The sequence below is a fragment of the Phacochoerus africanus genome, chromosome 3, assembly GCF_016906955.1.
Source record: "Phacochoerus africanus isolate WHEZ1 chromosome 3, ROS_Pafr_v1, whole genome shotgun sequence".
Classification (NCBI taxonomy): domain Eukaryota; kingdom Metazoa; phylum Chordata; class Mammalia; order Artiodactyla; family Suidae; genus Phacochoerus; species Phacochoerus africanus.
Genome location: NC_062546.1, coordinates 139,818,291 through 139,843,998, shown reverse-complemented (window position 1 = coordinate 139,843,998; position 25,708 = coordinate 139,818,291). Strand labels below are relative to the sequence as shown.

Here is a 25,708-nt window from a genome sequence, read left to right as displayed (position 1 = left end):
CTGGCAAGCTGCTCCAGGTTACCTGAACTCTGCATCCAACTGGAAGAAATTTGCTGGGTGTGGGCAGGTGGGCAGCCTCTCTGATATTAGGTTTGATATAAGCCCTTAACAAACCTCAGGTTTGCTTAGCACAGTGGTTTCAGGTTTCAATTCTGCAAACCAGAACTGCCTGGGTTCTAATCTCTACCAGGCAATGTAATTTCCCTGTGCTTTCTGTAAAGCAGGAATGACAATAGCCCTTTCTTTGTAGGATTTTAACGGGAACTCAGTGAGGTAATAAATGCAAAGTGCTATTAGCAAGACTTGTGGGGTTTTTTACCAAATTCCTTTTCACCTGGCTTTCTAGCCTCAAAATAATTTGCCCCGGGATTTCAAACAGAAGATTCCCACAGTATGATCTGTCTCCATGTCATTGACTCTGGATTTGAGAAGCAATCGGTTTTCATCCTCAATGTCTTATTTCTGATCAGACACCATGTCCCCTTTGGAAATTCATTCAGCTCTGACACCTCACTTCTGGAGGTTCCCTGGCCCTGCTGGCACTAAATCCTTAGACTCCAGATGCTTCTTTCCTGCCTTTCTCTTTTTATAGCTGCTCCCCTAGCCCTTCACGATGCCTGCTAACTTGGAAATCTGTGTCAAGGATTCTGGCAAGAATTTAATTGGTAACTTTCTCAAAGTTTTCCATTATTAAGAGCTTTGCAATGGCCAAACCAGACTTCAAAAAAGAAAATACTTCCCCTCAAACCCAGAAAATGCAAATGGTGCTCTATTTTTGCTGTCTGAGATAACTTTGGTTGCTGAACATGTAAGATTCAGCTGCTGAACACGTAAGACAATTCACCTCACTTACCAAACCTCCATACATGTCAAGGGCAAGCCCGAGTCCTCCCTGGTTTGCTAATCAGGAACTAAGGGACAAGCCTGTGTCCAGCCTGCTGTTAACCTTCAAGGACTCTGAAAGCCAAAACCTTCAAAGAAAAAGAAAGCCTACCTTTCCCTTAGAGGTTGGGGTTCCTCCAGGATCAATCCTGGGCCCGTCTCTATCTTCCTCCATTTCTCTTCTCCACTTCCCTCACTTGACACACATACATGGCTTAATAATCATCTCTAAAGTTGTATACATCTGGGAAAAGAGTTGCTCCCACTCTCTGTAAGGCAGAGGAATGCTGACCCCTTTAAAGAGATAGAATCACAGCATGTTGAAAGACCAGTTCACGGGCTGCCTCTTTCCTGGTTTGTCTTTTCAAGACCAATTCTCCATCATGAGGAGGCTCTGGCACCTTGCTGTCTCTCCTCTCCCTGCAGCTGCCCCAGTTGTCTGCTTTGAGGGGTGGGGGGTCTGGCCACCCTCTGCTGTTGTGGCTAAATTTCCCTGGACTTTGCCTTTTTCTTCACCATGGTTGGGGCCCAGGCCCACTTTGCCCTCACTCCTCTCTCTCTCAGCTTCTCTCTCCCTCTGCTTTTCCTCTTTCTGCCACGTGGCAGCTGAACTGTGGCTGTGGACATTTGTCCTCAAGTCCTATTGCTTGACCAAACAGGAAAGGGAGGGGAGAATGCAAACTGTCCAGGAAAGAAAACTTTAGATCCCTTGTTCTTAATGCAGAGCTCTAGCAGCTTTTTGTGAATTAGCTTTCCTCAACTGGTTGTTTCCCTTTAATTTTAGTCAATTTCAAGAGCCCTGAAATGGATGCTTATGAGAATTTGATTGAGTTTTGTAGTTATTTTTTGAGAAAAGGATTTGCCAACCTCTTCACTCTTCTGTAGGCACTGGTTGGGTGATGTGAACTGCTATAATTATCCACTTATGAATATATTTATATCCTTCATTTTCTTTGACTACTTTGAATAGATAAATGCCTGTTGGTCAAAATCCTTCCTTTGCTATTAGATAAATAGCAAAGGAATGCTATTTATCCAATAAGTTTTGGATAACTTTCAAATTTTGGTAACTCCCTGTAATCTGCTCACCATAACACTCACCATATAAGCAAATTCCAAATTTTCTGTATAATTATCCTTAACCCTCACTAACCTGTAAACTCCAGTATGGTAGTTTTGTTCACCACAATCTGATGAATGTGTCCAGCACAATCTGAAATATTAAGAAGTGCTTAGACATACTTTAAAATATTTTCAAGGTAAATGAGTAAATTTCCCCTACCCTGTTGCTCATCACGAGTAAGTGAGGCTGTGCTGAGGTAATAGGAAGGAGTTTAGAAAATATAGAAGGCATTTTAACTAGAACTCTATGGCTAAATAATTAGTCACTGGGGGGTCATTTTAGGAAAGCGCTGCTTTGCTTTCAAAACGAGGGATTGTTTAGCTCATTAGAATTTTATTCCATGAAACCTCAACTTGTTTTTGAAGGCACTTAGCCTGTAGTTATAATTTTAGGAAGACAGTGTAATAGAATGGAAAAACTAGGACTGGGAATTTAGATTCTTCTCTCTCAGTGACTGGTTGACAGATAACTGATTGAACGTCATTCTCCTTGGGCTTCCATTATCTCATTTAAAGTGAGAACTTGGACTGCATTTCATTGGTTTGCAAACATGGCTGAGCAGAAGAATAATCTCATTGTTGGAATCCCCAGGGTTGAGGTATGACGACCTATATTATTAAAAGCTCCAGTGGTAAGTTTTTTGTAGTCAGCTTGACTGGTAAATGGATGGCATTTGAGAATCACTGGACTAGATGATCTCAAAGGCCCCTTGCAGTCCTGAACTGACTCTCTTCCATTCCTCTCCATAAAAGTGAAACTCTCTTCGGGTTATGCACCCAGGATCACCCCCAAACCTCTCTGCGGGAGGGTGAAGTCTTTGAAGATGTGGTTTATTCAGGCAAAAGGAAGCTCCTGGCTTGTTTTTGTGTAGTCATACAAAACAGGTGTGTGTGAAACGGGAATTGGAGAAAGGAAACTCAAACCTCTTTTGGCTGATTGACAATGGACATAGGAAGAGAACAGCTAATTATCTAATAAGTGAGCCTGGCAGGGTATTTTGATCACTTGATTCTGATCCTGAAAGTGAGCATCTGCTATTATCTCTTTCACTTCCCAACTTTTAGAAAAGCAGACTTTCCCAGCATGAGCTTATTTCAAAATAAATCAAATAAGACTTTGCACGCAAAAAGGGTGTCCTGGGTACTGTGAACGGGACTGCACTTAACAAATTCAACAGTTTGTTTTCCTGGGAATAGAAGGAAATAAACTTAGAGGAAAGTGTGGCAGATAGCTGCCTAGACCATGTAGACCTTCCTGCTCCAACACAGGCGTTTGCTTCCTTTTTCTCTGTGAGAAGAATAGACCCACCTAGGTCCCTGAGAGGAAAGCTGAGCTCAATGTGATGATCTGAAAGTGATGGCCTTGTCTCTGTTGCTAAAAGAGAGTGCTTCTCCTAGATGCTAAAACCCAGTATTTACTGAGTTAGGCTCTCACTGGGGAAGCCTGAGTGTGTGGTAGAATAGCTGCTCCCAAAGTACCAGAGAAGTGTGCTGATCTACAAGAGAACCACAGGCTCTGTTCCCTCTTCATGGATCTTAGTGCACTTGGAGCAATTCTATTTAGAAAGTTGAAAGCAATAAGAAATTTTAATATAAAATTGACTAACCCAGTGATTCACAATCTTCTTGGAATGATGAGCCACTTTGTCTGAGAGTAACAGACATTTTAATTAAAGTATAATATGTTCCCCAGCAGAAACATCATGTGTTCTCTAAGAATAATATATAAAAAGAGCAGGACCACAAACAGAAAATGTTTATAACTTTTAGTAACAAGATAAGATTCAAGATAGCGTGGAAAATATTATTCATATGTAAAAAGAGGCACAGGAAAAATTATCTAAAGGGAATGTATAGAATAATAATGACTGTATTAGAACAGAGTGATTAATAGCTGATTTTTTTCTTTTTCATACTGTCCATAAGTTGATTTTTAAAAATTATCACTGTGATTAAGAATAAATGCTATTGAATGAAAATCATCTGAACTGCTATTTCAACCTCCTTGTCTTCCCTTCCCCACACATTCCTTCAGGCAGAGTAACAAGGGAAAGGGCAAGGATTCATATATGGGAAAAAGAGGTAGGGGTTTGAGTTGATTGCCGGCTTAATATGAGACTAGCTGTCCCAAGTTTAGGTGATTGGGGAGGATGTACCACTGAGCACAGCTGGACTATTGTACTGAATATGAGAGCATCTGTGTTGCAAAGGATACTAAAAAGGAAGAACTCTGACAAATGAAGGCCGAAAATGTTGTTGTACATGCTTTGTCCATCTTGCACTTAAGTGGTCATTTATACCTCTTCTATTTGAGTCCAAACATGGCTTTTCAGTCTAATCCAATCTCCAAGGCTACTCCCTTGAATACTCCATTGTGTGTTTTTGTTTGTTTTTTGGCCTTTTTTGCTTTTTTAGGGCTGCACCTGGGGCATATGGAGGTTCCCAGGCTAGGGGTCGAATCAGAGCTGCAGCTGCCAGCCCACGCGACAGCCATGCAGGATCTGAGCTGCATCTGCAGCCTACACCACAGCTCCCAGCAACACCAGATCCTTAACCCACTGAATGAGGCCTGGGATCAAACCCATGTCCTCATGGATGGTAGTGGGGTTTGCTAACTGCTGAACCATGATGGGAACTCTAAGTGTTTTAAAATCTTTCAGTTACTCCATGATTCTACAGCAGCCACCTTCTAACACTATGTTTCAGATATTCCTAGCATAATTTTTGATATACATTAAATAACAATAAATATTCATTGAATGAAAAAGCTTTCCTTTATCAGTTACTATATGAATGAGTGAATGAATCAATGAACAGTCAACAATCATTTTCCAGAACACTAGAATAAGGATCTCTGAAAATCTGTTCTTCCAAAAAAGCAATGAGAATAGTGGAAAAAATTGTCAATTGTCAATTTTCAAAATAAAGTTTATCAGAGCTCTGTAAATTAAATAATGCCTTGCAACCATCTAAGGCATGTTTATTTAAGAAATATGGCTGGATCTTTATAAGCACAGCAAGCTTTGTGGGGTTTTAATTTGCCAATCTTATCCACCTCTCCCTAGTTCAGCAGTAGTTTTGAAAACAACTAAGGTAGTTGTGGGAACCAGCAGCCCAGAACCCACTGCAGGAGGCATGAAGGGTTTGGAACTCCCCAAATACCCCATAATCAGAGAACTGTCATATTTGACCTTCCTGGCAACTTGCTGATGGGCTCCATTCTCAGGGCTTGCCTTTATTGCTACTGACACAGATCTTAACTCTGTGCAAACAGTCCCACCAACAGAGCATTTGTCAAATAGAGTCAGTTGCAATTGTTTAACATCACAGCTGCCTGAGGCAATGTTACCAGTAGGATTAACAAGAGGCTGATTAAACTCTCAGAGAAAACCTGGAGAATGAGATGTCCATAGGGGACTTTTGCAAAATAGTTCTAGCATATTCCTGGGAGTCAAAAGCCACACATATGTACCACGCTATGCAAATGCCCAGGAAAGACATGAGAAGTCCTGATGTTCATAACTCTGGAAGCTCTGTGCAGGATAGAGAATAAATGCAAAGGTGGAGTTGTAAAGAGCTTGCCAGAGCATTGAAAGCATGGCCAAGCATGCAGACACATAGCCCCTTTTCAAAGGCTGGAAGACATATCGGTTCAAGGCATTTAAGAAATCTCTATCCAATAACTAACTAGCCACCAACCTTACTAATTAGAGACTTCAATGGCCACTATAATAAAGAATATAAACTTACAAAGTTCGTTCAGGAAAATCACTAAAGAAATAGTTAATAACCACAACGAAAAGCAATGACAACGAATCCTGAGGAGGGGGGAGAGATCTAATTTCCAGAATTAGCACACTGTATTATTTAAAATTTCCAATTTGCAACAGAAAATTATGAGACATACCAATAAACAGGGAAGTATCACCTATTTAGAGGACCAAAAAAGTCAACGGAAACTGTCCCCAAGGAAGCCCAGGTGAAGACTAGACAAAGACTTTAAATCTGCTATTATACATCAGAAAACTAAATATAGAACTACCATATGACCCAGCAATCCCACTCTTGAGCATATATCCGTACAAAACTTTCATCGAAAAATATACATTCACCCCTATGTTCATTGAAGCACTATTCACAATAGCTAAGACATGGAAACAACCTAAATGTACATTGACAGATAAACGGATTAAGAAGATGTGGTATATATACACAAAGGAATACTACATGAAATGTAATGTACATGAAACATTTTCCAGGATAGACTATGTACTTAAATATAAAACAAATCACAATAGATTGTAAATAAATGAAATCATTCAAAGTATGTTTGTCAACCATGATGAAACTTAATTGGAAATCAAAAATAGAAAGACATTGAAAATTAAATATACCTCTAAATAATAAAGTCCAAAAAAATCAAAAGGGATATTAGAAAATATTTTGAACTCAGTGAAAACAAAACCAAAACATGTCAAAATTTATGGGATACAGCTAACACAATGATTTAGGGGAAATTAATAATCCAAAGAAGCCTTTACCAGAAAAGAAGGGGAGTTCCCATCATGGCACAGCAGAAGTGAATCCAACTAGGAACCATAAAGTTTCGGGTTTGATCCCTGGCCTCACTCAGTGGGTTAGGATCTGGCATTGCTGTGAGCTGAGGTATAGGTTGCAAACATGGCTTGGATGTGACATTGCTGTGACTGTGGTGTAGGCCAGCAGCTGTAGCTCTGATTGGACCCCTAGCCTGGGAACCTCCATATGCCATGGGTGTGGCCCTAAAAAGCAAAAAAATAAAAAAATTAAAAAAAAATTAGTTTTCTGAGGAATCTCCACACTGTTTTCCACAGTGGCTGTACCAATTTACATTCCTACCAACAGTGTAATATTGTCGTACACCTATAAATGCAATAAAATTAAGAAAAAAGAAAATAAATTATACTTCAATAAATTTAAATTAAAAAATTAAAAAAGAAGGAAGGTATAGCATAAATCATTTAAGCTTCATCAAAATAAACTTAAAAAAAGACAAAATGAAGAAAAAACAAAAAATTAAACCAAAAGTAAGCATAAGGATGGAAATAATTTAGACTGGGGTGGAAATCAATAAAACAGGAAAATAAAAACCATAGAGAAAAGTAAATAAACCCTGATTTAGTTCTTTGCAAAGAGCAACAAAATCAACAACCTAGATTGACTAAGAAAAAAGGGAGCAGACACAAATGACCAAAGTCGAGAATAAAAGAAGGAACATCACTACCAAAACTACAAAAATTAGAAAGGATTATAGGTAAGAATATGAAAATTTTGTGCCCAAATGGCATATCAACACAATGGGATATTTATTCAACCACAGAAGAATGAAGTGCTACATGCAGTGAAAAGCATCCTTGTGCTATAACAAGGATGAACTTTGTAAACTTTATGTGGAATGAAAGAAGCCAGACACCAAAGGCCATATAGCTCATGACCACTTTTGCTGTAGTTACAGAGTACGGAGGGGTGAGAGACGATGAAGAAGTGAGAGAGGAAAACAGAATCTTGCTCCCAAAAGTCCAGGTTAAAACATGTTAAAACCTGTTACAGCATTTGGCTACCATTCTGCAGCCATAGAAAACCTTAAACTGGGAGGAAATAACATGATCAGACCTCTGAGTGTTACAAGGATTACAGGTCACAGGAGGAAGTTAATGGGAAAAAGAGAAGGCTAAGGAAAAAAAAAAGATAATTATTTCCTAATAGCTAGAGGATGTCCAGTGATCTGCCTGGAAAGGGAATGAGTGACTTTAGGAACAAGTGAGCTCCTGCATCTGGAGTTAAGTAAATCAAAAGTGCATGAGCATTCATATTGATATTGAAAATTCTTGGATGAGGGCATAAAAGGCTCTTCTAACAACTTTAGATTTTACGACTCATGGATAGAAAAAGTTAAAAGGAAAATCAGAATAAGGGAAAATTCACTTTGTTTTAAGAGCTGTTTGCAAGTTTGGAATTTCTATCAAGAAAGCAGGAAGTTTATTCAACAGTTGTTCATGGAGCACTTTCTTTGACTCTGTGTCTGGGGCTGGACATACAGTGTGGACAAAGCAAACACAGTCTCTGCCTTCATGGAGATTGTGGTCCAGGGAGGTGGAAGGTGGAGTGGCTAAAGTGGAAGTACATAGATTCTTGAATAAATGAACAGCTATAAATGTTGATACAGTTGATGAAGGAACAGAATAAGTTGTTAAGCAAGTGAGTGACAGAGGAACTAATATCAGACGAAGGAGTCAGGGATGTCATTCTGAGGAATGATACCCACACCAAGTGATGGAGGAGCAGAGTTTTTGAAGTTGGGGCAGGGGGAGAGGGCTGGATGAAAGAACAGTTAGAGCCAAGACTAGGGGCAGAACCGAGAGTAGGTCCTGAGGAAGGAGAGGACTGGGAAGGTTCACAGAAATTAAAGAAGGTCAGTGTGGCTGAAACAGGAGGAGGATGTAGCTGTGATGGTATGGGATGGGATCCCTGATGTAGGCAGAAATCTTATCCTGCAAGACCTGGCAGACCATAATAAGGATTTTATATTTTATTCAAATTACATTGGAAAACCAATGAAGTGTTTTAAGTAGAGAAACAACATGGTCCAATTTTTGTTTTTTTAAAAAGCCTCTCTGGATGAGAGAGATAAGCAAGCAAGCTACTAGCGTAGTCAACACATACTGTAGTGATAGAATTAGAGACCTGGTGATGGATTCAAGCTATGGCCCAGAGAGAAGCAGATGGTTGAGGCTGGTTCCAGATTTCTAACCAGAGCAACTGGGGCTAGAGGGCCCAATTACTGAGATGGGAACATTGGGGGAAAAAAAGAGCAGATTTGGGGAGAAGATAAATAATGTCCGAAAATAAAGTTGGTAATCTTTGCTTTGATCCATTCTAAATCCATTCTCATCAGCTCTTTAAACATGAAGGGCAATGAAACAGGAAATCTCCCTGTTACTTATTGGATTGATAGTAGTGGCAATTTGTAACTTCAGCATTGTATCAGGTGGAACCTCATATTATGGAGATTACATGGTGTCATCAAATGCACTTCTGAAGGATTCATATTTTGAGAAAGCCCACGACTCTCATATGATCACCCCCACCTGCATGCTTTCTTTGACTTTTGGAAGGGCAATCAAGAATATCAATGTGTAACATTTGACCCGAGTCTTGAAGTTTGGGTAAAATAGAGGTTTGGGGTGGGGAGATCAGCCCAGAGCAGGGAGTAGCTAGCTTGCTGCAAGAGAGAAGACTGAAAACAAGGACTTGATTAGTATTTATGTGGAGTTCAGTAAATTAGGTGAGAGGTGCCTCCATCACAGTGGGGCAACTGCTGAATGGTCTGGAGATTTCAAACCATGTCCAGTTGCACATACGTAGCTATGAATACAGACTGGGCATGGTTGCTGACTCAGGACACAGGGTCTGCTTCTCCAAAGCTTTTCAGCAGATTCTATTGCCTGTGGTGCAATCTGCTTCTTCTGATTTCACAGAGGTACAGATGAAACCTGTTTTAGAGTTCTGATAATCTTCCATTGGTTTGAAGAAACAACGTATCAGCATATAGTGTAAATTAAACCTACTGGTTCTTATTTGGGACTGGGGCTCAAAGGCAATTTAGGTTGCAATGAGAATGAGTATTTGGGAAGCAAACATAGAGGACTACAAATGCATTACTATGTTTCTTTTCTGGTTGACAGGCACTAATCTAAGCTTTATTCTAATCCATTAGGGTTTATTCATGAAAGAGTAAAATTCCATAAACCAAGCTATAAAAAATTCTGCCTTGGTGATCATGGGATCACAAGTTCTTTTAAAGGGAAGGACCTCCTACTAAGCCCTAAAGGATAAGGAATTCTAAGAAGAATATTCTAATTCTGAATAACAAAGAAGCTTGAACTGTAAAGAACATTGGAAATCCACTCCTCAAATGTAACACTGCATCTGGTGCTAACATTGCATCTGGTCTTTAGTTAATCTTCAAGAAACACACATTGACTGAATGATTTCATCAATGAATATACCTCCAGGGACTTCCATCAACATTCTGCCATCTCCCCAAGAGGAACAGAGCAAAATGACAGCTTTCTCAACTGGCACTGGTTTTACAGTTTATCAGATACAACATGAATCCCTTTTCTTTGACTTTAAATCTAGGTTGCTCTAGGTTATGACATGCCTTCTAACGTGGAGAGAAAAGTATCCAACTATCTCTTTCTCCACTTAAAATGTTAGCAATTTCACTTATTGCTTAATTGAGGCCCATGGAAATCCAAGCAGGCCTAATCTCTGGGTTCCAGCCCACAGCCCTCCTACAAAATTTAATGCAGAAGAATGCAGCATTTCTGGTACAGGCATCAGAACCAACCGAGAATAACTATGAGGCAAAAGTAAGCTAAACAAAAAAAAACCACACAAGCAAAAAATCAAACTGATACACAAGAGAATGTGAATTGACAAACATATTACCTTAGAGAAAAGCAGGATTGACAACTGCCTCTGGGGAACCTTCACGCTCCCCTGCTTTTTCTCTACTTCTCTAGCTGGAAGAGAATTTGCTGGCAAATGGATTAAAACCTATGACAGATATTTTTCACACTACCAAAAGCAAGGCAGCATTAGGCCACATAAAAGGAAAACAGGCGTGACTCTTCCCTCACCTTCCACCTCACCTGAGTTACTGCTCTCTGTTCTCTCAGTCCCCTTGCCTCCCACTGTTTGCTCCCAGATGGTCTCCTTTAACCTTCTCATGTCGCTGACTCTTCCTGGTCTGTCTTTTGCTCCTCCCTTCATTTGTCTTGGAAATACAAAAAAGTGTGTGCGAAGACTTTGCAAAATGGCTTTGTGTTGAAAAACATTTATTTGTGGCTCCATGTGCTCAAGGTTATTTCAAGATTCAAAGGAATCTGAAAGGCTCCTCTGAGGTGCCTGATGCCAATAGCGCATGGCAATTACAGGTATTCCTGGATGAGGGTTTTCACCTGAAAGATCCAGTGGTTCTCTTGTGTTTTGCCATTTAGCATTAAGTGATTCTTTTTTTTTTAATGGTTGAACCTGCAGCATGTGGAAGTTCCTGGGCCAGGGACTAAATCCGAACCCCATCTGCAGCAACACTGGATCCTTTAACCCACTGCACTGGGGATTGAACCTGAACTTCTGCAGGGACCCAAGCCGCTGCACTTGGATTCTTAACCCATTGCACCATGGTGGGAACTCCTAATATTAAGTAATTCTGATGGATGTTCTGAACCTATTTCTCTGACTCTTGCCTAGATTCTGAGGCTATATTCTCTTTGGGCTGCATACCTGGACTCTGAATCTTTTTTTATGATCACTTTCCAAACTTGTGACTTCGAGCACTGACTGCCCATTTTGTCTTGGATATAAGGCTACTTCTAACCTTTAAAACCAGAGTTTCCCTCTCTGTTGTTTCAAAATGCAAATGGAATTGACAAGTATGATATAATAGAAAACACATGAGGGCTCCAGCCAAAAGACCTAGTGTTTCAATATTATCATCCTGGTTATCCTCTTTCGACACTGGAAAAGACACTTACTTTGTCGGACTCCTGGATTCCTCAACTCCAAAGTGGTACCAATAATAAATGTTGGATTCCTTATTTAGGAGGGACCACCTAATTTTTGATTTCATGCCCCAAATCTTCCTTTCGATGCTCCCCATCATTTTTCCTCCCCAAGAGGTCACATTACTAATCCTAACATTCATATTCTAAAATGATGATTAGGCCACATTTATGCTTATTAGGGATCACTGTTTGTTGACAGATGACATCTGTGCATTTTTCTCTTTCTTCTGCTTTCCTTCAGCTCCAATTGTCTGCAGGCACTAGTTCCAGGAGGCCTGTAGCCTGGCCATGAGTGCCTCTCCTCCCTTTCTCCTGTACTTACTATGTAGTATTCCTACTTTTAGTCTTAGTAAACTTTCGATGGTTGGTGGGAAGATGAAGTCATCTTTGACCTGGACCTACCTTGTGAGTTTCAGCTTGGTTTTACCATAGAATTCTGTATTGGGCCACAGGGCACCAAGCCAGCAAAATAATAGGTTGTGGTATTTTGCTTCCCTTTTTTTTTAATTCTTGGGTATGTTGTTTCCTCTAGTACCTCAATCTTCTCCCATAAGGACTTGAGAAAGCCATATACAAAGAACAAATTTCTAACCTAAGACTATGCCAGAAACTCAAACCTGTTCTTAATCCTTCATACCTTCCGTCAAGTTTTGTGGAGATTTAAGAAGGCAATATACATCCAAAAGCCCCTGGTATGGTCCATAATAGATGCTTCCTGAGTGCTACTATCTCTGTCTAGTATCTAGTTTTGAATACTAGAGTCTTAGAGTTCCCACTGTGGCTCAATGGTAATGAACCCAACTAGTATCCATGAGAACGTGGGTTCGATCCCTGGTCCCGCTCAGTGGGTTAAGGATCTGGCATTGCCATAAGCTGTGGTGTAGGTTGCAGATGTGGCTTGGATCCTGCATTTCGGTGGCTGTGGTGTAATGTAAGCCAGCAGCTGCAGCTCTGATTCGAACCCTAGCCTGGGAACTTCTGTATGCCGTACATGCGGCCCTAAAAAGACCAAAAAACCCCCCAAAACAAAATAATAAAACCAAAAACCAAAAAACCAAAACCCAAAAGACAAGAGTCTTACTTCTAAGGGCAATCTGTGTACAACAGCATCAGTGTTGTCTGAGAGCTTATAGGAAAATCAGAAACTTGGGTTATATCCATTCCATTCATCCGCATGTTAAACAAGTGTTACAGCCACGCTGGAGTCTGAGATAATGACCAGGCACATTACAGTCTGAGAATGATTGCTATAGCTTATACATGTCCTTTTTGCTCCCACGGCCCTGCTGCCTGTAGCTTGGATGGCCTCCCAAGACTGAGGAGCTTATAGTTACAAATGGTGGACTCTCCAAGTTAATGCAGATACTTCTGTCGATACAGTTTGAAGAGATGCTTGTAGTTGTGAAGTTATCTTTTCCTAAAGGAAATTAGAACTAGCATGTGTTGAAGAAACTCATAGAAAGGAAGCACAGGCAGGTACAGAAGTAGAGCTCCTCTGCGTGTGGTTTGAGACACCCAAGTGCAGAGAGGGCTTGCCTTTTTAATGAGCTCGCGAGTGATGGATGCCTCTCCAGAGGATCCTTTGCTTCCAAGAGGGAAAAAAGTATAATTGAACTTATAGATCACTCTTTCTATTCCACAGAAATGTGTGTGTGAGCTCTGAAGGGTAGAAGCTCTATTAAAGTTCCCCATCAGTTGGACTAGATCAGAAAGAGTGGAGTTATGGATTTTTTTGACTTGTTATCTTCTTATTCATATTCATTAGATTTGGATATTATTGGATCAATGGTGACGTATTTTAAGATTCCTGAATATTTTACCTGTACTTTCATGTTGTTTAACTATTATGTTAAGATTTTTTTGGTCTCTTTCTATTCTCTTTTTAGATTTTTCCTTTTCTTTGTACGAAGATGTCATAATGGCTTATGGAAGGAAACTTTTTCTAAACAAAACTTTTTCTAAAGCAAAATTAAGCAAAGCAAAACAAATATACAAGCAAAAAATCAAGCTGATCCACAAGAGAATGTGAATTGATAGACACATTACCTTAGAGAAAAGTAGGATTGACAACATTAAATATTATATATGATGGCTACTCAATGAAATGCAAATCTCATGTAAAATAGAAGGCTGAAAACAGATAAGTTATAGTTAGAGGGTGGAGAAGGAGAAGGGGACTGATTATAAAGGGGCATGAGAGAATTTGGGAGGGTGATAGAACCGTTTTATATTTGACTATAGTAGTGGTTACTGGAACGGACACATTTATTAAAACCCATAGAATAGTATACTTTAAAACAGAAAATTTTAAAGTATAAGAGTCATAACACAAAAAGAAAGGGGGGAAGATCTAATCTAAAAACAAATTAAAAATTAAAATATTCATTCTGAATGTAATAGTTTTCATTTACTAACCCCAAATCCCACTCCCCCCCCTCCCCACACTTGGCAACCACAAGTCTGTATTCCATGTTTCTGAGTCTGTTTCTGTTCTGTAGACAGGTTCATTTGTGCCATATTTTAGATTCCATATATGCAGCAGAAATTGACACATTGTAAATTAACTATCTTTTAATAGAAAAAATTTAAAAATTAAAATAATTGCACCAAGTTGCATAGGATGTGGTTAGGTGTGGGTGTAGATGTCTTACCTTTTAGAGGCAGCTGCCTTGGTTAAGGACATGGTCTTGAATACCAGAGGGTCTGAGTTCACCCTTGAAGTTACAAAATTCTGTATCCTTAGTTCCTTAATATATCAGTTGAGGTAATAGCGGCATCTACCTCATGGGGGCTATTGTTAGGATTAAACAACAAAGAAAGACAAAACAGAAGAATGGGCTCTGAAAATTGAAGGCTTTACAGTGGGAGGAAGCCTCCGCTGTTTCTCTTTCCTCACCTCATGCTTGGTGAGGTCATCCTTGTCTCTGCTGAAAAATAGTCTTCATCACAAACCCCCCACACGTAAGTCTGCCCAGCCTGCCACATCAGGCAGCCCCAGCTGAGTAAATGCTCTGGAATAAACTTCGGAGAGAGAATAAATCACCTCTCATGCCACGCTCCCTCCAGGTAAGGACTGAGGTCATGGCAAGAGGCATAACAAATAGTCGACATAATGTACCAAACTAATAGATTCTATAAGGAAAACTAAATGGAAAATTTTTCTTGAGCGCTGAGCACCTCTGGCTGAAGAGACAGTGGCACCAGTGTTATTATAGATGTAGTTGAATCAATAACGCTTTTTCATTCATTTCGTTTTCATTTCACAAAAATGCCTATTTTAACCAGCAAAGAGCTAAGGAGATATTATCGAGGACAATTTTTCATGCTCACATGGATTACATTCGGGGACATCTCGCTTTTCTAAATAGCCCACTTTTTTTTTTCCTCTTAGAAATGTATTCAATTCTCTTCCAGCAGCATGAATTCATCTGGAAAGCTATGACAATCAATTAAGTAAATGAGAAAATAGAATGCTTATAATTATGATAATCAAGCTATATGAAACCCACCCTCTTAGGTCTAATACCCACACATCTTTAAGCAATATATTAATTAAGCTTTGGGTAATTGTTACAATTAGAATCAAGTTTTATAATTTTAAAGAATCACTTTGAGAGAGAAAGAGGAAATATTTTAAAAATACATGCAGCTGTCGGTTTTTAATGCAATTCATTATCCTGACTCTATTGTCATGTCCCTGGCTGCATGGAGACAATTCCAGTATGCTTTATCCATGTGACTTATTTCCAACTGGGGGAATTTTGTCTGTAGCACCTTTTTCAGATGTTTTCCTGTTTCTCTAAGTCGAGGTTGGGAAACTTTTCCTGTAAAGGACCGGATAATAAATCTTTTAAGTTTTGCAGGTCAAGAGGCGAAGCTGAAGATAGAGAAAAGTACATAAGTACATATACAACAAGCAACACATTTTGGCAGTTTCTCATTGATGAGATTAAAAATATAATAAAATAGTAATTGAGCAGAATTTTTTTTTTTTTGGCAGTACGCATCTACCAATGAGAAAATCAGAATTCCTCCTATTTGGAAATATTTTGCTTAGTTGGGGTTCAATGTTAGTGTCTGCTATCATCGAGTTATTGCATATGTTCATCGGGAATCCATCCTTAACTAGATGTGGTTTGCAGTGGGCACGGATGCCAATCCCTGCTCTTGATCAATGTTCTCACATTTAGGGCACATCAGAATCACCTAAAAGGCTTGTTAAAATACTGAACCACACCTCTAAGTTTCTGAAGTAGCCCAAGAATTTGCATTGCTAACAAATTCCCACTTGACACAGTTGCTCATTGTTTGAGACCATACTTTTATTATTTTTTTTAATTAATAAAATTTTTTTCTCTAAGACTGCACCTGTGGCATTTGGAAGGTCCCAGGCTAGGAGCTGAATCAGAGCAGTACCTGAGACCTACACCACAAGCCACAGCAACACCAGATCTGAGCCACACCTGAGACCTATGCTGTAGCTTGTGGCAATGCTGGTTCCTTAATCCACTGAGTGAGGCCAGGGATCAAACCTGAATCCTCACGGAGACTATGTAGGGTTCTTAATCTGCTGAGCCACAGAGGGAACTCTGGAGACCATACTTTTAGAACAGTGCTCTTGATGCTGGTTCTTTTAAAAAGTCACACTGAATAAATCTATCATTTCATGTTTCCATCATTTTACTCACATTTCAACTCACCTGATAGGCTTCACCTTTTTGAATTCCAAGGTACAGGGGTAGCCCATCCAAAGTAAAATTTCCATTAAAAAGTGAAAACCTATTTAGATCAGGATTGATAATAAAAGCAGCTTCTAAACTTTTGTCTCTAAAATACCTATTAGTCTCATACTTGCAAAGGCAGCCATTAGCAATCAGCATCTACCTGTCAGCCATAAAGAATGCCTGGCCAGCACTTTTCTAGTCCCATCAAACTTTTAAAGAGTATGTAATATTCCAAAGGATACATGTGGATGAAACATGAGAATGGGAATTTTGTCTTAGATTTGCCATGTCCTAATTCGCCAAGCACATTATCAATATAATACCCTCTGGACTGGAGTTTGTTGGCGTGTTCAACCCATAGAATTTAACATGGAGAAGTTTGTGAGGCTGCCAAGGGGAAAGGGAAATAATAGTTTCCTAAATCCTTGAGTAGCACATAATCTACTAAACAAAGTCATCTCTGAGTTGACTGTTAATTTGTTCTAGGCTCTGGGAGATGAGATTCAAATGGTTTGAACTCTCACCAATCCTGAGGTTTCTGGGAAGGTTAATGATATGACAGGGCATTGATTAATTACAGTAATCACAGCTCACCAAAGAGATTCTTTCAGAAAAGAAGCAAAGTGGAAAATATGTTCTCCTTCTGTTTATTTGTCCCAGTGGCTTAAAAAAAACCAGCTTTATGGAACCATAATCTTCCTCATGACAGATGGGCTTATACATTAGCATCGTGCTTTCAATCAACAGTTTACATTTCATGAGGAAAGTGAAGAAACTGAATGTAAAGGCGTTTTTCAGCATCTATTTGTCATTTTTCAGTTTTATAACATTGATACAAAAAATAATATTCTGATTAGCAGCTTGATTGGCAACCCATGGAACCCTAAGTAGTACTACAAACCTGGAGAGTGCACTTTTACAGACAATTACGTTTGGTGAAATAGTATGTACAATTTTGACAAATAAATACATAAATACAATCACTCATATATAATGATATACCTAAATGTCAATTATTATCAACAAGCGTTTCTAGTAAATTACTTCTCTCATTCACAAGTTACTTTGTTGCTTATAAAAACTATCTTCACCTTTACAGAAGAAATGATGTAATCAATTCCCCCACTAAACCCACGTATTAGGAAAGGTAGAAAATGAATCCCAGATGCATTATGTAAATATTCCATTGTCTTTTGATAGAAGAGATTTGATTGAAAAAACTCCTTCCTTAGCTTCTCTGTAAAGAGTTTCTTTCCCCCATATCACATCACGCAAAGGGGTTTTGTTCTTCTGAATTTATTCCAAATCAAAAATGATCTTCATTGTTTGATTCTGATTATTTAAAATACAATAATGTATACTGAAAAGAGCATTTGTTCCAATATAAGAAGACACAAAGCCACACAAACTAGCCACCAAAAATTAAAAGTTTTTTTTTGAAAAATAAAATTTTAAATGAAAATTAAAGAGTGTAGACACAAAGTGTTGAATACCTTTTGTTATCCAATGCATAATGAACAAAACAGGTGAGGGGACAGTCAAAAAGTTTTTGTAAAAATTGTCTGAATGACTCTCAGTACAATGTTGTCTGAAACTATTTTATGTCAAAGAGATGATAAATTTAAAAATGGCTTAACAAATCACTGAAATCATAATTTGGTCAGTGTCATGAAGTTAAGAAAAGCAGAAAATTAGGGCTTTTTCCTGATAAATTAAACATTTTGGAACATTCAAAAAACAAAGGGTAAACATGCTTTAGGATATTGAAATACTGGACAAATGGCCTCGCCTCACCAAACTTCATGCAGAAGAAAATGTACACAGCAAGCAGATTCTAGTTATACGTACAGCTGGGGAGAAGAAAAAATGCCTTTAAAATATATACATGTGGTCTTTGATGAATATTTACATGTTTGTCACATGGGTACTACCTAGCATAAAAAAGTTAGGAAATAGTTCTTTAAGATGTGATTCTCTGATTTTTGCTCCTCTTAAAGATTAGGGCTCTATTCATTATGTACACACGCACACACATATATAAAACAATTCACAGATGTACACATATTATGTTTTTAATGTGCAAGTCCTTGACACCAAAGGTGGCTCGACTGATCGTGAGGGAAATGCAAGATGTCAGTAGGAGACTGATCCTTGATTCGACTATGTGATTGACAGGTGAACCAAGTTCAAAGTCGTAAGACCTTTCCAGTGACTGGAATTCACAGCAGTTGAGCGTTGGGGGTTGGATGGTGGCTCGATTTGGCCTGCTCCATCTCTCCCTGGGCTACCTAGTGCTATTTTCTAGTAAAACTCAGCAGTCCTGCTGACTTAAGATGAAGATGTATTAAGGAATAGGAAGGCCTGTCTCCTATTGGGTTCTCTTGGGCTGGAGATCAGAGTTGCAGTGTTTTCAGAAATAAGCCATGAGTTCCGTTTGTACACTTTTGTCTACCTGTTTGCTATCAACACCTAGGGGGGCTTGCAAAGGTCAGGGTTAAAGAAAGAAAAAAAGGTATACTCTTTCAGGTGTGGAGCTTTCTTTGAACGAAAACAAACAGAAGCTTTCTAATGAATGATAGAAATGTGCAGTGTGTGGATTTGCTGAGTGTCTATTCTTCTGCCAGAGGTAGATGAGCTCTACCAGTCCTCAAAGTTCTTAGTGAGAATTCAGATCAAATGTTTCCTGAGATCTAAGCTGATGTGAAACATTTTACAAAGCATGTGCTTCAATGACTGTAATACACCCCTGCCAGAGGCTTTTCCCCAGAGAAAGGCAGCTGCCTTCCGTTTTGGCACCAGGGCTATCAAGGCAATGCACTGAAGTAACAACTTCTTCATGGAAACCAGAAGAAATGACAGAGCAATTGAAGCTTCCCAAAACACCTAACATATTCAAGGAAGACTCAAAGTCTTAGAAGAATCAGGTACACTCATAGTTTATATTTGATCTTGATTTTGGCAGATCTTATGCTAAGATGATGTTATTACTACTGGGGACCATCACTGTAATTATTTAATTATTTTAGCATTTAGCATAATGCATGGCACACTGCATTATGTAGCACCTTTGAAACTAAAGATCTCAAAATACTTAGCAAATGTGATTTGCTCTCACAGTACCTGTGAGGTAGGTGTTTTTCCAGCTATTTTATCAATGAGAATGTTGAAGCACAGTAAGGTGATGATGCCTGCTTACATGACCCACATGATGGCAGCAACAGAAGCTGAACCCAAGCTTCCCTGCCCTTCCTTCCTATAAACCTCAAGCACAAAGCTTCTAGAATACCCCCTCAAACAGCACTGCTGCTAGAGGTACTTGGATATTTTGGATGTTGGGGAGTGACATCTATCAACAGTTGGGATAAAACCTTCAATAACATTGCTACCTGTTCAAATGGTTTTCTCACATGCTTTGCAACTATGCGGAAGGGGCATGTGACACTAATGCTAAGGTTATGTTAATTATAATGCATACATAAATTTGTATTTTCTCTTTGTTATTTATTGTCCTTCTGGCCCCCTACCAACTTATTTCTATACACGGGCCTGCCTGAGCCAGAAACTGTAAAATATACTTAGCGACGCTATATGGAGGGAAGCAGATGAGATTACATTTGGCAAAGTCTCCTTGGAGGCACCAGGTCATGTTTGTTCTGAAAGAGTGAAAAAAAAAATTCCCCTGTTTATTTTGTTAAGTGGCATTTTATATATATTCCACCCACTGACCAGGTTTAATTCTTGGATGAGTAAGCAAAACTGTCTTCCAAACATAGAGAATGTTTGATTCTCAAGTTTATATTCCCATTTAACTGCAGCCTCCCTGCCAGTACTAAGTTCATTTCTTGGTGGAACTGCAAATACTGTACACATTACATGGCAACATACATAGAAAATCAATGGAACAGCAGGTACAATATTAGTGATCACATCCAGTGTGTCTCCCTGACTGTGCATTATTTCTGAATTGTTTTTTGATATAGTGTTATTTACTTATGTATTTACTTTTGCAGAGAGAATATGAAGACACTACCATGAGTTCTGGTTTCCCAGAACCAGATTTTTATCTCAGATGCAAAGTATGTAAATCCTAGCAGTTGTTAGGAAGTTGCTTTTCGAGATAAATGCAATTTACCTTAGGACCTGAGAGTGAAATCTGGCCCTTTAAACTCATGTATTATTTCTATGACCAGAGCTTAACATGTGTAAATTGGGATTCTAAGAAAGGAACTCGGAGTGGGAAGAAAAACTCTTTTTACAAAACCCCTTCACCAGTTCATTTCCCCAGTGACACCTGTAAAACACCTATACTCTAGGCCTCATTTCTTAAAAAAGAAAAGAAAATGTATTTACATTGGTAAAAATCCTAACATCGGAGATGTTTCTTGCTTGACATGTCATTCCAGATTCTGTGCATTTCTTCTGGAGAGATCTGATGCACGGTGATAACTCGGCGATACCTACACAAACTGTAGGCCATTTTCCAGTGATTGAAGCCACTGTTCTGGAAAGGATGTATGCCCAGCTTTCGAAGACACAGTCCCACATAGACGTCTTCAAGGTGAAGCAGCCTTGTGTGGAGGGAGGTCTTGTAAATGAGTTCAGCCACATCGGCTGAAAAGATATAGCCGGTCCCCGAACAGAAGGGTGGGTAGTTACTGTCGGGGTACAAATCCCTGGGCATATACCACTTACTGCGGACGTCCCGGATGGGCCCTCCGTTGATGACGTAGCCGGTGAAATACCTTCTTCTTGGCTTGGTGGAGGGCTTTAGCAGCTTATAAATAAGGTTGTCCATGTTGACAAAAATGTCACTATCAGTCTTCATGACGTACTTGGCTTTCGAACAGAAAGTGGCCACCCATCTCATGCCCATTAATGTTTTGAGGGTCAGGTTATGGTAGGAATCAATGAAGTCCTCCACAATAATGTCGTGAAAGATTTGGCTCTCTTGCTCCACCATCTGGTTGAGCACAGGATCCGCGTTCTTGCCCAGGAGGAAGAGGGTGGCGATCTTGATCCCCTTAAAGTTGTTCTCATCCCCCCAGGTCTCCCGGATTGCCTGGCGGGCATCAAATTCTTTATGGGTGGTGCTGATGAGGATGACGAGGAAAGGAATGTTTTTCTCACATTTGTTGGGCTCATTGATAAGAAACTCAAAAGAATGGGGGTTTATGGGTCGAGTTCTTATGTTGCCAAAGGTGAAATTTTTCCTAGCAACCGTTAGATGGCTGAATGGCTTGGAGCCAGTGTAGGAAGAAGTAGGGCGAGTTACACTCAAGTACCAGAGAGCGCTGGCCCAGCACACAACTGTCAAAACATATAAGCAGGACACCTTTGAAGCCATTGTCCTGAGAGCACTTCTATTCCCAATACTGAAGAGTGTGCCTTCTTGGCATTAGTTTCTTTTCATTTGGCAAAGGCAGCATATTACTGGGAAATCTTAAAGTTCGATAGGGAAGTGTGAGTGTGGGACTGTCCATGGGTCTCAGTGGTCGTCTGGCCTCTCTGTGTTCACTCTACTTTCCTCCAAACCTGAAGCAAGGGTCCATGCCTCTTAGATCTTCCTCTTAACTCTGCAAAAATCAACAAAGTACAGTTGTTCAGATTTATCCAGTCATGTCACATCCTCAAATTAAACATAATAAGGGTATAAGAATTACTCATGATGATTAAAATAAACATAGGCATTCACTTCCATCAGGACTGAAAGCTCCCTGACACATGCTTCCTACTTTTTCTCCCTTTGATGGAAGTTGTTTATGGATATTCATACCCAATTAGCAAATATCCTACAGAGGATAAACTCTAGATGAATATAAGGGAAATTGAATATTCGTGATTTTAAAAAAGTTTCCTCCTCTTCACAAGAGGCCTCCTTTGTAGTTCAATACTTTCTGACCCTAAAGTCTTCTTTCAACCAGGAAAGTCTGACACATGGCCTCATATCTTCCATTTTTCCCAGGTCTAAGCTTTTGTGTTTCACTCTGTTGAAGTAATCAGTTCTCAATATCTCCTTGCTTTCCTAGCCTTATACTTGAAAATGTGCTGATCACCACTGAAAAATCTTGGCTGAAATTGTCTCCCTTGGCTCTGACTTAGAAGTAGTTCCCAGCTTTTCCTCACTTTCCCTTACTTGAGTTTTCACAAGTGTTAGTTCACTTTTCAGTTTTCTGTGATGCTTTGTATTGGAGAATAACCTTATTCCTGGTGCATGGAGACCAGAGCCCTCCAGACAGGGGCAGCATTCATTCTGGAGCTGACCTAAAAGGTTTTCAACAATTGAACAATGTTCCCTTGGTGAAATTATACTGTCCCCTTTTAAATCTTTTTACTTTGTTACACTTGCCTATAAACATGACAGGAGTATAATAAAAGAGATCATTGAGCTGGGGGGGCACAGATTCAATGGAGATGTGACGGAGTGCTTTACTTGGTGTTCAAATTAAAAAGTTGTTCTTCAGAACCCTAATCCTTTCTAGAACTTCAGCTGCTATCATGTCAGTTAAAATAAATATGCCTGGTTACAATATCCATTCATGTAAAAAATGGTCTTTTCCTTCTTAGATCAAAATGTGCAAAACGTATCTTGAAAGATAGAGATAATTGGTATTAGTTTCTTCAAAGAAACCTATGCACTTACGTGTATAGACTGTGCTGAAAGAATTTAGCTGGATTATAGATTGAAAAGCACAACTGTCATAATGAAATGAAGAAACATGATGGCCAACAGCAGAGATAATTCACATCTTCTTGTCCGAGCCAAGAGCTGACTGTGAATATATGATCCATATGAGACTAGCGATAACTCAGCATAGTTATGGTTCTAACTAAATGAATATTAGAATGGCTTCAAGCAGCATGACTCTAGGCATAGCCAGGACTCTCTAAATACAGGCTCCAGTATCTTTGGTCTTCTGGAGGGGATTTCTACTCTAATGTGCACTGAAGCTGATAAAAAGGATGTGACGTGTAGCAAGCTTTGAAACTTTACACAATAAGCCAAAGGGAGTGAGAGAAATCAGCAGTGGAGAGTTTAGAAAAGGGTTTCTTACCTTGGGATACACAGACATGGAGTCCATTTGAATTCCAAAGGGATGTGAGTGGGTCTTAAGATGGTACTAGAATCCAAACTTTCTCCACCATTGTCCCAGCCAAGTATTTGAGCCTTATAAGCCCACCTTTATCATCGTATAGCCCTTGTCACCTTTCATGCTTCCCTACTAAACTGTGAGTCACCTATTACTGAGCTGTTAAGGGATTCCTTCAAAACATCACCTGGAACGGGCTCATGTCAAGTTCTCTTCTGGAGCCACTGGTCACACTATTGATGGGGGGTTAATGGTATGTGCAAAGTATTGGAACAATAGAAATGGAACCCACAGGCCACCTCAGGAACTCACAGTTGAGGAAAGACTTCTAGTAAATGATTTAAACAGGGGAATAGACATTTTCGTCATGAGGCTAATGGAGCACATAGGAGACGTGGGCTGGCGGAGAGGGTTGGGAGAGCTAGGTACAGCTCTGCCGACTGCACAGCACTGCTCCAAAGAGCCCCATTCTGATAGACTGCCTTCTTCTCCACGCCTCCACCCCCTCCCGAGTTGCTGTGGCTGTGGTATAGGCCAGCAGCTGTAGCTCCGATTCAACCCCTAGGATGGGAACTTCCATATGCTGCAGGTGTGGCCCTAAAAAGCAATAAATAAATAAAAACATATCTAGTGAACCAGGTACTGTACTATGTGCTATATTCTACATCATGGATTTAAAAAAAAATCTTTAAATTATAGTTGATTTGCCATGTTGCATCAATTTCTGCTGTACAACATAGTGACCCAGTCATACACATACACATTCTTTTTCTCACATTATCTCCATCATGTTCTATCACTAGAGATTAACAAATGTATATATACATTTTTAATGGCCACACTGGCGGCATTTGGAAGTTCCTGGGCCAGGGATCTAAGCTGTGGCAATACCGGATCCTTAACCCACTGGGGAACAAACCTAAAACTCTGCAGCGACTTGAGCCACTTCAGGTTTTGTTCTTAACCTACAAAGCCACAGTGGGAACTCCTATGCCATGGATTTTTATACAGCTGTGTTCTTCATAGTGTTATAAGAGAGGTACTTTCTCCAGTTTACAGATAAGAGAATGAAGCTCAGAGCTACTAAGTAGCTTGTTCAAGATTGCACACCAGGTAAGTGACTAGGTAAGCAGTCAACCCAAGTATCCTAAGGCCTGTCAGGATGACAGGCAAAATTGTGCATGGGAAAATCCAGGGTGGAAGGGGCATTTCAGGCTGCTATTTTCCCAGTCATCCACAGGTTTATTTTCTTAGATACATGTCCATTGCTTGAATTTTTTTTCAAATTCATTTTGGTTTGCTAGACACCATGTTATACCAATTCTGTGGGGATCCCTGATCATCAAAAAATGATGATTTGCAAAGAGCACATTAATGCTTGAAGGTGCTGAGGGCAAGAGGGGAGCTGCAACTGCTGAAGAGATACAGAAATATTTTATAGTCTGTTTTCTCTGAAGTCCTGCAAATCTCTTTCTCACACATACACTTACACACACACACACACACACACACACACTGAAAGAATCACACTTTCTATTGACTTTTTTTTTCAGACAAGAACAAAATGTAGACACAGTGCTACATCTCAGTCACTAATAAATACAAGTTATCACCAATAAAGAGAGAGGATTTGAAATAGGAAGAGAAACCAGCCTGAATCTAAAGAGCAGCCAAGGATAATGTGGGTCTACAGCAAGGGGTGCTCAAACAAATGTCCTTTATGCCCACAACCAAGCAGATTTCTCAGGTGGCCAAATGAGCACAAAATTATGCCTGTGGACCAGTAACATAGGGAAAGACAGGAGAGGGTAGACTGGTGCATTTAACTCAAAAGAGCAATCTCCTACCTGTTGCATGAAGTAGTTGCTAATGGGCCAGATGTCCATGTTTCAATGCCTTGAGTGCTTTTAACTTGCACTGTGGTTTCTGTGCCTCAGTAGCCTTAGTATAAAATAAGGGAAAAATTTACATCTGCTTTACTTCCAATACATTATAGGTTTTAATTGTTTGAATTTCCAGGGAAGGAGCATTACATGGGCAGATGGTATTAGGATACAAAGAACAGATTCTGATGGTGATTAGTGAGGAGACTGTCAGTTTATCAGTTCATGATTTGAGATCCAGGCACATATGCCATCGATTCTTCTAAATACATAGGATTGCTTTAGTGACTACAGGTTTTTGGTTTAGTGACTACACTGTTCAGATTTTCCTGTTAGAGAATTCTATTTTCTTCCTGGAAAACTTAGAACCAAAGGTCCACTGAAAAAGTTAAGAAAAT

The 25,708-nt window shown here is 39.6% G+C and overlaps 1 protein-coding gene and 1 long non-coding RNA gene across 3 annotated transcripts in view; both read right to left on the bottom strand.

The window, feature by feature from the left end:
• Nucleotides 1-4,376: 4,376 nt before the first annotated feature.
• The window catches only part of LOC125123258 (uncharacterized), a 32,568-nt gene continuing 11,236 nt past the window's right edge, over nt 4,377-25,708 (bottom strand). The window contains exon 2 of the long non-coding RNA XR_007134016.1: nt 4,377-4,641. This is a non-coding gene — a long non-coding RNA (uncharacterized LOC125123258). The remainder of the gene's footprint in view (nt 4,642-25,708) is intronic.
• The window catches only part of B3GALT1 (beta-1,3-galactosyltransferase 1), a 50,079-nt gene continuing 41,341 nt past the window's right edge, over nt 16,971-25,708 (bottom strand). Inside the window, exons 2-3 of one of the 2 annotated variants that reach the window (XM_047772804.1) lie at nt 25,275-25,368; nt 16,971-21,912 (exon numbers count right to left, since the gene is read on the bottom strand). In XM_047772804.1, the coding sequence (XP_047628760.1) occupies nt 20,703-21,683 (981 nt within the window). In that variant the 5' untranslated portion in view covers nt 21,684-21,912; nt 25,275-25,368 and the 3' untranslated portion in view covers nt 16,971-20,702. The remainder of the gene's footprint in view (nt 21,913-25,274; nt 25,369-25,708) is intronic. The other variant, XM_047772805.1, reaches the window with a different exon arrangement.